A 14103-nucleotide genomic window follows, 5' to 3' on the forward strand; every position below is an offset into this window, starting at 1 on the left:
ACTGCATCACACAGCCTCCCTCCTTTTTCAATTCAGTGGTAAAAGTACATTATTACTCTTTGAAATGTATTGGATGGATGTATACAGTTGCATTAAATGGAAATACTTAACTCTACTAAGTAGTCTACTTAATCTAATTACTTAGATGTTTTCCACCACCATGTGTGTCGTTATAAGTGACATGTTGGTGTGTTTTCTGTCTCCTGCAGTGTGTCCTGATAAAGAGCCAGGACTGCAGCCATGGATGCCGGGACACAGTGAGGACCACCATGTTACCATCGGTTACGGCAGGAAGGTCCTCCTCACAACTTCAGCTACGGTCCACTCCATTGAGATTCTCAGTGGCGGTAAGCCAGAAGAGTCAATATGGTGTCAATCTTTCACAGTGAAATGCTGTCTTTACCTTATGTAATGTGACATATTAAGTGAAGCAGAGTATGTCTGGTGGGGATAGTGGTTTACCCACGAAGGACAGGAACAATTCAACACTGTAACACATATACACATTTATTCCAAAACCCTACAAATCCTTTAAAAAAAGCAGCTATTCCTATTTTAAAAGGATGGTCAAGTTAAGTCAAAATAATAAAACACTGAATAAGTAAGAAGTCTATTAAGTATGTAGGATTGCTAAAATAAAAAAAACAACAGACACAATACAGAGACATAATTAATTAAAAGTAATCTCTCTGAAACAACAGACCGCATAAAATAATCTTTTTCATTTATGTTTGTCTCAGTTGCTCTGCGCTGTTGTTGTTGTTGTTGTTGTTGTTGTTATATATTGGATATAGAATGAAATATGTAATAAAATAAGTCACGTAACTACATCAGTTTATTAAATGATAGAACAAGGGTCCCTTAAGATGATGAGTTAGGCTTTCTGGCCACCTTCAATGCACTTCGGTTTTTGCTTTTCTATTTGTGTGTAAATCAATCATATTTTAAGGGACCATAGTTTGGTGTTTGAAATCTATGGGTTACTAAGATTTAATGTAAAGCCGATTTACAGCTTTACTGTATCTTTTCATTACAGCATTTATTATGGGCATCAGTGCTGCTCAGATTATTTTACAGCTCTCAGAGAGCAGAGCGCTTTCTGCTACATTATCTGTAGAAGCACTCGCTCAACATGATCTACGTCTTCATTCTCACTCACTCTGACTTTAATTTTACATTTACTCAAAATAATTCAATAAATACATTAAATCTTGTTGAAACCTGGTAACACAGGTGGTTGGCCAGCTACAGCAAGTGTGTGTGTGTGTGTGTGTGTGTGGTGTGTGTGTGTGTGTGTGTGTGTGTGTGTGTGTGTGTGTGTGTGTGTGTGTGTGTGTGTGTGTGTGTGTGTGTGTGTGTTGGTGTGTGTGTGTGGTGTGTGTGTGTGTGGTGTGTGTGTGTGTGTGTTGTGTGTGTGTGTGTGTGTGTGTGTGTGTGTGTGTGTGTGTGTGTGTGTACGCAGCCTGAGCCCAGGGCTTTAAATGGTAGGAAGACAAGCCTGATCGCACTGAGTCATGAATGTTCTGCCAGTAGGTTTACTTTTCCTCCACCCCCTCCTCTCTCTCTCTCTCTCTCTCTCTCTCTCTCTCTCTCTCTCTCTCTCAGGAAAGCTGGTGATTGCTGACACCAACCGGGCCATACTGCTGCGAACAAAACACATTCTGATTGGGAACAAAGGGGAGCTGCACATTGGAAGCCGAGACTGTCCTTATAAAGGCAACCTCACCATCTCCCTTTTTGGAAGGTACAGTTGTATTAAATGTAGCTTATAGAGAAGAAGAAGAAGAAGAAGAAGAAGAAGAAGAAGAAGAAGAAGAAGAAGAAGAAGAAGAAGAAGAAGACATACTTTAATAATCCCTCGGGGGGAAATGTTCACTCTGTTGTTATGCATATTGCACCTGAAACACAGAGCACACATGCACAGGACCTACTCACATTTGGACTCAATATACAGTACATATGCGTTTGGGTTGGTGCGATACTCAAGGACACTTTGGCAGGGCCCAGGAAGTAATCTCTCATGATACCAGTCCACCCCAATGACCATAAGGTGAACATCTGGTTCCCAAGCCAGGTCCCTCTGCACTGAGCTACTGTCACCCTCCATCACATGTTAGTGGTAAATTATTATTAAGCCGATGTCGATCAGACAGTAAATCTTAGGTGTAGTATTTTCTTATAGTGCAAATCCCATGAGACCCTTTCCACAATACTTAAAATGTTCTCCATATACATGACATAATAATGGCATTTCCATCAACATTAGCTGTATTTTCATTATTTAAACATATCATAATAAACTTTATAGCTTCAAAATATAACATGTGAGCATTGTCACTGTGAGCACATTAGCATGCTAACATTAGGCCTTAGCTGAAAGCACCTCTGTGGCACTGCAGCGTTACAGTTGTGGGCTGTTAACATGACTTTAGACTATGAGTCTGTTTAAAGATATAGATCTTCAGGAAACAATTTGTGTCCACATTCCGAGGGGACAAATATGCTGTGCGTAATTCCTCAAGGCTCCATCCTGGGGCCCCTTCTCTTTAACCTCTGCATGCTTCCACTGGCTCAGATTATAGAACACTGCTTTTAATTAGATCAAATAATTACTCAATACAGTTTCAATACATTTTAATGCTCTTAATGTTTTCAATTTCTTTGTAAAGCACTTTTAATAGCCTTGTGTTGAAATGTGCTATATAAATAAACTTGCCTTCCCTTACTTAACTAATAAAACCTCCTAAAATGGTAACATATTTTCGCGTATTCTCTCCTTTTGTTCCTAGATTGGATGACAGTGATAATGATCACAGCTACTTTGGAAGGAAGTACATTGGCGTGGGGACAGGGGGGACACTAGAGATCCACGGAGAAAAGAAGCTGTCGTGGACATTCCTCAACAAGACTCTGCACCCTGGAGAGAGCAACCAGAACAACTATCTGTTCCAGAGAGGCTGGGGCAGCAGAGGCATCATCATCCATGTCATTGACCCTAAAAGCGGAGAGGTGCTGCACAATGACAGGTAATGGCCCCACTGAAGCAAAGGCCATGATATTCTTAATTAGAGCCGAAATGATTTTGTGGCTGACATTTCATAATCTGTCTAACCACAGGGTTGAAATGAAGGAGACAAATATTCCTTTAATGGCTCTGGATATTAAATGTAGAAATTGATGTCAGTCACCCTTAATATCCTTTTCACGCTTAATTAGCCATCACACACATTACCTGCAATGGAGTTTAGATAAACTGTTATACAACTTTTATTGTAAATATAATGTTGTAATTTTCAGAGAAGGATGTAAGGCATTGGACAGTATCCAGTTTCCTCTAACCACCATTAGACTTTGTCTGATTACAGCCATCACATGCACTTAATAGATGGTTATTAGAACACATTGCACACTGAGTACACTGCAGTGGGAGAGAGGAAAACAATTCAATAGAAAAAAATGCTTTGAAGTGGTATATTGTTTTTATAATGGCTTTTGGTTGTCCTACAAATATGTGATCTTGGGTTCCTGCTCTTGCGCTCATAGGAGGTTATTCAGCTTCCATAATTAATAAAGCTACGCTTGTCAGCGATGTCAAAGCATTAGGCCCTGAATAATACCGTCTCTATCTGTTAGTTATTTAAAATAACATGCGATCAATGCTCTTTCTATGGATATGGCACCTTCATTTTTAAACCCGATAATATTATTTGGAGCAGTTGTCTTTCATATTTGCATTATTGCTGTACCTGCAGTACCTTTTTGCATTTCACAGATTTAATGTTAGCACATTACGCTATGCTAGTGTGCAGATTCTGCGAAGGAATGTGGAAGTGTTGCCTCGTTTAGTCGTTTAATTTAAAGATTAGACTTAGTGTGGAAATAAATGAAATGTTAATTTTGACGTTTGAGGTTGGTGCACTACTTACAAGAGGTTAAAAGATGTACACATTAAAATGTGTTTATATTTTCTATTGCTTTCCACCTCTATGCAAATTCGTGCCTATACAGCTTTTAGATTTTTTTGTAATACTTGTTGTTTCTTGACTTCTTGAGTATGTCCACAGACTACGCTCACATTATACATCTTGTGTTTTTACATTGAGTAGAAATAAAAGAATAATGAAAAAGAAAATAGATACAAAACTTTTTTTTTTATACACTTTAAGTGCAATTCCTTTTCTACAATCTTATTGGTAACTTTGCTTTTAAATATTTATATATTTTTGTATATCTTATCTGAAACATGGTATAACAGAACGTTGTTTTGTTTGCCCTTTAAAAATCTGAAGATGAGTGTGTGTTCAAGTCCTTTTTTACAGTTTACTGTCCTTAAACTATTTGACTTACAACACAAATTGAGCATATCATATGTTAGAGGTTGAGTTGTTAATAATAACAAAGACACAATTCTATTTGTTTCCTGTTTTCCTCTTTTACCCCCCTCACTCCCACAGGTTTGACACGTATCGCAGTAAGGATGAGAGTCGGCGCCTTGCTAAGTATGTGGATGGTGTGGGGGCGGGGCTTATTCTGGCGTTGATGGTCAATGACGAGGGTTCCAACAACTTGGAGGACTCGGCCAAGAAGATCCTCTTCAGGCTGGGCAGCCAGCACATCAACACTCTGGGATTTCGGTGAGCTTTTCAAATATTATTTTTGAATTTTAGGACTTTAGCTTCTGGAGTATTGGGATGGAAATTGTTAAGGTTTTCTGAAACAAAGACAAAGGAAATGTTCACAGATAAAATATAGATTAATCACTATGACAAATGTTATCATTAATTGCTGAACATGACTATGAGCTCAACATCTCTGCTTGTCATTCAGCTCACAACATGTCAGGAAAGAAAATGGCCCTTTGTTAAAGCTCCCGGCACTATGTCTTCTGAAGCATTATTTTATTGATTGCTGAGAATTAATGAGAAAATGTTACAACCTCCGGTGAGTCACAGTTTCTGTTTCTAATTAATCCCTGAAGCTTTCGGTACTTCATGGTTTTAAATTCACTATCTCAAATCTTCATCTCCTGAATTCCATAAAACTGCTCTACCATCAGTTTTACCTTAAGATGTGTACATTTAGTGTGATAATTATACAGGAGGCGTGTGGCGCAGTGGGTTAGTGCGTTGGTGTTCGGATAAGTGGAGCACAGGTTCAAACCCCACTGCAGTCAGCATGTCGTCGTGTCCCTGAGACCCTTCACCCCAAAGTGCTCCTGTGGGGACTGTCCACAGTACTGAGTATGTGAGTCGCTTTGGAGAAAAGCGTCTAACAAGTCTCATGTCATGTAATGCAGTAATTGAGGTCGCAGTTAAAGGTGGTGTCGCACTGGACTCTGTTATTTATATATATCATTTAATATTTCCTATTTGTATACATGAAGGGACCAGACAATTAGAAACACCTCTCAATATAATGTAGTCCAATACAATGCCATCACTCAAGTAATCTACTGTAGGGTATTTTAATATTAAAGAGTCCCGATCATGCTTTATGGGGTGTTCCCTCTCCTGTAGTGTGTTCTATAGGTTTTTGTGCATGCACATGGTCTGGGGAGAGGTTCTCTCCCACACTTTGTTAAAGTCTTGCAAGTAGAATTAGTGTAATTGCTGCCAGATAACAGTAGTGAAAGTAAAAGTGTATATTGCACCGTTATTACAGATTGTTGTACAGTAACATAGAGACAGTAACACACCATAGTGACATAACTATGTCACAATGGTGTGTCTATTGGCTAGCGCCCCAACACATTGTACATGATAGGCTAAGGGGGCGGGACATCTCTAAGTGGTTGACCAATCACAACAGAGCTGACCAGCTAACCAACCAGAGCAGACTGGGCTCTGGTTTCAGACAGAGGGTGAAAAGAGGTGCTGCAGCACAGGCAGTATGAGAACAATTGTATTTGTTTAATTAACACACAACCAAAACATTTGTATTGTATCCGCCTGGGAAACTGTGTGTGTGTGTGTGTGTGTGTGTGTGTGTGTGTGTGTGTGTGTGTGTGTGTGTGTGTGTGTGTGTGTGTGTGTGTGTGTGTGTGTGTGTGTGTGTGTGTGTGTGTGTGTGTGTGTGTGTGTGTTAGTATGCTAGCATTGCAAAGGGAGATGGAAACTGAATCATGCCGTGATAACAAAGGCCTGGAGATGTCTCACATACAGTACGGGTTAAGGATACAAATGTGCAGACTTGTACGCTGACACATTCCTCAAAAAAGACTCGACTGTGCCCTCGTGTTTTTTTTGTAATAAAGTGGTTGGATATACATCTTTAATAGTCAACCACAAGGTTGCGTGCATCAGTTTTCTTTGCACAGTGAACCACAAGGACAGCGCCTTTGTTGTGGGTGAAGCTGGTGAATGTTAGCAATGTGTTAGCCTCCAGCATTATTATGAAACGTGATGCTGCCGGAGAGACTGCAGGAAACTCTGACAGGGATGAAGACAGAGCGCGAGTTAACATAAAGATTCCCTGTTGGAACTCCGTGGCTGTAGATGCTGCGGAGGACAGAGTAGAGGGGGGGGGGGTGCTGAGGAGACACAGGGATGCCTGCCTAATGACTCCTGTCGCCTGCTCCTCACACATAGAAAAAGCCTGTTTTAATAGTGTAAACAGCACCCTACTGACTCACTGTACAACTAGGCAGTAGCAAATTAACAATTCACAAGGTCTACTACAATATATACCATTATTCATCTCTCCTCTCTTGCTTCATTTACAGGCATCCTTGGACCTTTATAGTTACAAAAGGAGACCCTTCTTCTGTTGTCGAGGGTCACGCTTCCTATCAAGGTAAGAATACATTTGTAATGTATTGCTACTTACCTGATGTATCTAAAACTGCAAAAAAGGAAGCGTGTTCTAAGTGATGTCCTTGTGTGTGTGTGTGTGTGTGTGTGTGTGTGTGTGTGTGTGTGTGTGTGTGTGTGTGTGTGTGTGTGTGTGTGTGTGTGTGTGTGTATTATCAGGAACTAAGGCCTCCTCAGAGGCTCAGAGCGCTCATGTATTTAAGTCGAGTTATGGGGAGCAGTTTACTATTACCACCAGAAGCCAGTGGGTGCAAGGTAAGTCTACACACACACACACACACACACACACACACACACACACACACACACACACACACACACACACACACACACACACACACACACACACACACACACACACACACACACACACACACACACACACACACACACACACGCGCACACACACACACACACACACACACACACACACACACACACACACACACACACACCACACACACACACACACACACACACACACACACACACACACACACACACACACACTCCAGGTGTCCTCCAATCAGTGAAATGTGTGAGTTTGTCTCTCAGGGCCACAGTCAGTATGTCACATGCACCACAAAACAGAAACATGTGCTGATGTGCACCCAGGAATGATACTGTTCATTGTCTTTGGCAGGGTTGGGATGGTTACCTGTGAAAATTGTAATCAATTACCTAATCTGAGTATCAAAATATGAAAGTAATGTAACTTGATTACTTTCCGTTGCATTTGGATTACCTCAATATCAAATGCGATGCAAATCAATAAAAGCGTATTATCAATCAATCAATCAATCAATCAATCAATCAATCAATCAATCAATCAATCAATGTTTATTTATAGCCCAATATCACAAATGTTACATTTGTCTCAGTGGTCTTCACAGTGTGTACAGAATATCAGTATGACAATACGACACCCTCTGTCCTTAGACCCTCTGTCCTCAGACCCTCTGTCCTCAGACCCTCTGTCCTCAGACCCTCTGTCGTTAGACCCTCACATCGTACAAGGAAACACTTCTGGAGAAAACCCACAGTTTAAAGGGAACATGGGAGAAACCTCGGGGAGAGCAACAGAGGAGGGATCCCTCTCCCAGGACGGACAGACGTGCAATAGATGCCGTGTGTAAATTGAAAAGATAATACATTTGCAACATAGGTAGTCCAAATGTTTGGAAATGCATGTGTGTATAATAGGAAGATGAATCCACGAGGATATCCATCCAGGACCACAGCCACGACTCAAGATCCAGGGCTCGCGATCCAGGACCGCAGGATCATCCATGACTCCGGATCCCGGCGTATATAGACACCAAAAAGAAAGAAATTTGGGGAAGCTGGGTTAATGGGAACATGAGAGGACACAGGTATAGACGGAGAGAAGGAAGAAGTAAGATGTCCCCCGACAAACTAAGCCTATATCAGCAAAACTAGGGGCTGAATCTAATCAGCCCTAACTATAAGCTTTATCAAAAAGGAAGATCTTAAGCGCACTCTTAAAAACGGATAGGGTGTCTGCCGCCCGAACACAAACTGGAAGCTGATTCCACAAATGTGGAGCTTGTTAAGAAAAGGCTCTGGCTCCCATTGTACTTTTAGAGACTCTAGGAACAACCAACAACCCTGCATTCTTGGAACGCAATGCCCTAGTAGGACAGTAGGGTATAATGAGTTCTTTAAGGTAAGATGGCGCCTGCCCATTAAGGGCTTTGTAGGCGAGAAGAAGAATTTTAAATTCTATTCTGTGTTATATATATATCCTTTATTTAACCAGGTAAAAGACTCATTGAGATTAAAATATCTTTTCTAAGAGCGACCTGGCCAAGAAGGGCAGCATGTACAAAGTTACACAGACATGACAGGCAGACAAATACAGCTGTAAAACACAAATAAAATGGCACTTTAGCCAGTCAATATGCGAAGTAAAACAAACTATTAAAATCATTCAAAACTGGCAATATTTAAAACGATTTTAGGATATAAGAGCACTTACATCTACCAATGGTGTCGTGTTCTATAGGGAGCCAGTGTAAGGCAGCCAGAACAGGAGTAATGTGGTCCCTTTTCCTAACTCTGGTTAGTACACGAGCCGCAGCATTTTGAATCAGCTGAAGCGCCTTGACTGACTTCTTGGTACTCCCTGATAATAAAGAGTTACAATAATCCAGCCTTGAAGTAACAAATGCATGGAGTCGTTTCTCTGCATCGTTTTGAGGCAAGATATGCCTGATTTTTGCAATGTTACGTAGATGGAAGTAGGCGGTCCTTGAAATTGATTTTATGTGGGCGTTAAAGGATAAATCCTGATCAAATATAACTCCAAGATTCCTTACAGTCTGACTGGAGGCCAAATTAATGCCATTCATAGTTAGTATATCTTTAGATCATTTGGTTCGTAGATTCTTCGGGCCAAGTACAATAACTTCAGTTTTGGTCGTGTTTAACATCAAAAACTTTAAGGTCATCCACGTTTTGAAGTCCTTGAGGCAGTCTTGAATTTTATTTAGATAATTAATTTCATCAGGCTTGATTGATAAATATAGTTGAGAGTATCATCCGCATAACAGTGGAAATGTACAGAATGATTCCTTATAATATTGCCTAACGGAAGCATATATAATGTGAACCAAATAGGTCCGAGCACTGAGCCCTGTGGCACTCCATGGCTAACTTTGGTTTGCGTGGAAGATTCATCGTTGACACGTACAAACTGAGAGCGTTCAGATAGATAGGACCTAAACCAGCCTAAAGCAGTTCCCTGTATGCCAACTAAGTGCTCTAGTCTTTGCAATAAGATATCATGGTCGATAGTATCAAATGCAGCACTGAGATCGAGCAAAACAAGAATAGAGACAAGTCCCTTGTCTGAGGATTATGTAAAACAACAGAACAATGTGAACTTAAAAAAAAGGTATTTAGTATCAAAAATACGCTAGGCCTACAGAATAATAAGGTTAACAAATGCTGTTTTAGTTTAATACATGAATTAAAAGCAAAATAAAAATAATGGTTAATAAAGCAGGTGTCGACCTACCGGTTCAAATTCAAAAATATATATGTTTAAAATAAAACAGACTGTAAATTAAAACTCTGCTCAAAAATGATTGGGGCAGTGAATGTCTAACTATAATAATAATAATATTGATCTTTATTTCCAATTGTGTTGTATTTCAAAACATTAGGTTTATACTAGAAATCCCCATTTAAAAAGAAATTACCAGTAATCTGATTACGCATTTAATTTACGTAACTGTATCGTGATTACGTAATCCCATTACCTGTAATCCATTACTCCCCCAGTCATTTGTTGTAGTGTGTGATGGATGTGTCTCATAACATATGCCCCATGGGAGGATCACACAAATAATAATCAATCGTCTGTAGCTTCCTTTCAGAGATGGGGATTCAAATGCAGAATATAAATAACTGTACAGACTCAGGAAAATTAAACCCTTGTTCCATCATCTCACTGGGGCTCTATAAATTCTCACTGAGCAGTAGTTGATCACATTTGGTGATATCATCGGCAAATCGTTTTCGCATCAATACGTCTACCTCACACCCCGCTATGCTGTTACTGACCCCTCCTTTACCAGCGGCTCAAAGCTGATTCCAATTAGATTCTTCTCATCTCCCATCAGATAGCAGAGATTTCATTAAACTGCCAGTATCTAAATATGGGCACGTATGGAGATGTAGACATAGTGTGTGTGTGTGTGTGTGTGTGTGTGTGTGTGTGTGTGTGTGTGTGTGTGTGTGTGTGTGTGTGTGTGTGTGTGTGTGTGTGTGTGTGTGTGTGTGTGTGTGTGTGTGTGTGTGTGTGTGTGTGTGTGTGTGTGTGTGTGTGTGTGTGTGTGTGTGTGTGTGTGTGTGTGTGTGTGTGTGTGTGTGTGTGTGTGTGTGTGTGTGTGTGTGTGTGTGTGTGAGTGTGTGAGTGAGTGAACATCAGATTGAAATTCTAGCCAGTCAATTGTGCATTCCCGGTGTGGCAGCAGACAGAGAGCATGATGGGAGGAGAAAGCCGTTCAATTACTGTGCTACAAATGCTCTCTGACAGCTACAATGGACTACAAGTCAGAGCCTCCACTCACATTAGTCTAATATGTTCCACTTCACTCTCTGACCACTGAAGTGGCAGCAGTGGTGGAATGTTACAAAGTACATTAACTCAAGTACTGCACTTGAACCATTTTAGGTACATGTACTTTACCTATTTTTATCTCATGCTACTTCATACTTTTACTCCATTACAATACTCCAATTTCTTTCTTTTCCCTCACTTTAGTTATAGCTACTTTGCAGATGTATAATTATCCTGATTTAAAATATAAATCAACAAATCAATTAATATGTGTAATGAGGGGTTAATGGTGGGGTAGGTAATTTAGGAGAATCCAGCTCGAGTGCGCTAGAATTTGAAAATACACAGCCGGAAAAAATCTGCCACTTCCTTCAGACTTCCTCACAGAGCCCCTCCTCCAACACACACGAACGCGCACATGACCAATGAGGGCACGAGATAAGTGTGTGCACAGATGGAAGGCTGACAGGCAGGTAGGCCATCCAGTTACTTTAGCCGGGCCGAGGCAGATGATTGGTCGTGCTTTTTACAGCACCACGGCTTCCAGAGATTCCACAAAGCACTTCAGATATTCATTGCTATCGGGATGTTAGAGCATTCCATGGAATATAACACAAAGTGTATCTCGAGCCGGTTTCTCAAACTTACCTACCCCACCTTTAAGGTACCCAGCATTATTACAAGTAATTTAAATAAAGGCCACATTTATGAAGTTTGGCATCAACATTAAAGGTGGGGTAGGTAAGTTTGAGAAACCGGCTAGAGATCGCTAGAATTTGAAAATACACAGCCGGAGAAAATCTGCCACTTCCTTACAGAGACCCTCCTCCAACACACACGAACGCGCACATGACCAATGAGGGCACGAGATAAGTTTGTGCACAGATGGAAGGCTGACAGGCAGGTAGGCCATCCAATTGGTTGTACTTTTTACAGTATTACGGCTTCTACAGATGAAATGTTTGTATGGATTTTTGTCAAAGCACTTCAGATATTCATTGCTATCGGATGTTAAGAGCATTCCATGCAATATAACAAAAAGTGTATCTCGAGCCGGTTTCTGAAACGTACCTACCCCACCTTTAAAGAATCAATATTTTGAATGTAATAATTTAATATGTACGATTTTGAAAAGGGCCATACTGCATAATCAATTTGTGTTTGAAATATTTGTGATGCCAACACTGTTGCTAAAGAATTCAGGACATTTACTTGTATCATAGTATTTTATTACTCGATGTTACATTGTGTGTTTGTGTGCATGTGTGTGTGTGCATGTGCGTGTGTCACAGAGGCAGAGTGGACAGAGTGGTTTGACAGGGACGATGAGAGGGGATCTGGAGACTGGGAGAAAGTGTCCGACCTGCACGAGGCTCACCCAGACAAACTGTGCAGCAATCCTCTCGACATCCAGGTACATCTCTTACTACAAGTGCATATACATGTGTGTGTAACATTTTAAAATCAACTGACTCTGGGCCCTGCCTGCTCATATATTTGGGCCTGTTGGTAGTCTTAGCAAGAATGAGGTTCTAACCCTGACATTGACAAGGTAAAAAGATTGTTCAGCTGCAATAGAGGTCTGCAAAAGAATGTCTGTCACAAGCTGAAGAGGTTGTCACGTACTTCAGTTACTAAAGGAGACTACTGCCTTTAGCTTAGCGGTGGTGCACAGCAGCCCAGCTGTGGTGTCGTTCCTTCATAGCCTGACGTTAGCTTTTTAATCCTGGCGATTCAACTGTTAAAGAAAACGTGTTGAGTATGATAAAGGTATGTTTGCCACAAAGCTTATTTTCTGCAATAAACCGAGGTCCAATGGGGAAATACCATCGCTTTTTGTCGGGGGACCCATTGCAATGCTAACATAATTATATATGCAGCCACTAAGGTAATAAGGTCTGCTATAAAGCAGGGACAAAGGGACAAAGTCATTGTTTTATAAGGACCATGTCAATCTGAGCTGACAGGAAATGCTCCGTTTTAGTTTAATACACACAATTAAGCTCACACTATTTTATAAACATATAGGTTCACCTGCTGAATTAACAGAACAAATGAAGCAAAGAAAGAGTGTGTGGGAGAGAACACTCCCTCTGGATGGAACACAGGGATTTCAGCCTTTGCAGACCATTTATATGCTTCAACACCGAACACACTACAGGAGAGGGAAGTCCCCAAAAGTACAATGGGGCCTCTTTAACTTGCTACGCCAAGGTAACAACAAGTGTGGTTTGACCTACGGCAAACACTGTACTTACTTATAATAAGTGGTGTATCTCATCCGTGTAGCAACAAGAAGCTCCAGCTCCTCCTGAGTCCGGTTCAGTTGGTGTAGGTCTGTCCATCTGGTCAGCTGACCATCAGAGCCAGCCACCATCGCTGTGCTGTTGGACACCATGGCAGGGTCCAGACCCAGGCTGGCACCATGGAGCAGCTGGCAGCCTGCATGGAGATAAGCAGCTGGGCCAGGTCTGCCCACACAGCCCCCCACCCCACAGGTCCTCCAGGAAGCTGTGCTGAGCTCTAGCTGCTACTGCTGCTGCTGCTGCTGCTTATGGCTGTGCAACAGTATCATAATACAAATGTATAATCCTCCCTATTCATTTACATGGGTGTGGCAGACATCACTTGTGTAATTTACTGTAATATATTTATTATTATTTGTTATTTAGACACAATTAACCCTTATAGTTTCAAGTCTTGTACATCAGAATCATATTTGTTAAGTGTTATTATGGGAGAATTATTATTATTATTATTATTATTATTCTTGTGGCCTTATTAGGACCATATTGAGCAGCGCATATCGAGACCAATGGTCACATGGGGGGGCAACTTTCTCGGACTTCTTCTCTGCCCAATCCGCGGTAGCAGTTTGTAGTTGGTTTGAGCGGTTGTGATTTAGTGAGCTGGTATTTTTTCGGTAATTTTACATTGCATTTCACCATCTGTAATCATGGTGAGCCTGTCAGGACATCGAGTCCACAGTTTCCCTCACAGGAAAAGGACCGGAGCTAGTTTTCGTTCCTGGGTGCGTTGTGCGAGGTGCATCCACCTCCCTGCAGCACATACTCTCCACAGCTGAGGCCTATCAAACAAAACGTTTATCAGGAAACCGCATTACATCTCTCTACCCCCTTCGCTCCTCTCTCTCTCCCCCCTTCGCTCCTCTCTCTCTCCCCCCTTCGCTCCTCTCCTCTCTCTCTC

At 41.2% G+C, this 14103-nt stretch overlaps 1 protein-coding gene across 1 annotated transcript in view; it reads left to right on the forward strand.

Moving 5' to 3' along the window:
- Positions 1-14103, forward strand: part of LOC117462441 (cell migration-inducing and hyaluronan-binding protein-like) — a 96075-nt gene that overhangs the window by 18852 nt on the left and 63120 nt on the right. Inside the window, exons 2-8 of the mRNA XM_034104684.1 lie at positions 210-347; positions 1606-1744; positions 2790-3026; positions 4455-4634; positions 6722-6792; positions 6969-7064; positions 12189-12310. Of these exons, the coding sequence (XP_033960575.1) occupies positions 210-347; positions 1606-1744; positions 2790-3026; positions 4455-4634; positions 6722-6792; positions 6969-7064; positions 12189-12310 (983 nt within the window). The remainder of the gene's footprint in view (positions 1-209; positions 348-1605; positions 1745-2789; positions 3027-4454; positions 4635-6721; positions 6793-6968; positions 7065-12188; positions 12311-14103) is intronic.

This window comes from Pseudochaenichthys georgianus, chromosome 3 (genome assembly GCF_902827115.2).
Source record: "Pseudochaenichthys georgianus chromosome 3, fPseGeo1.2, whole genome shotgun sequence".
Taxonomy (NCBI): domain Eukaryota; kingdom Metazoa; phylum Chordata; class Actinopteri; order Perciformes; family Channichthyidae; genus Pseudochaenichthys; species Pseudochaenichthys georgianus.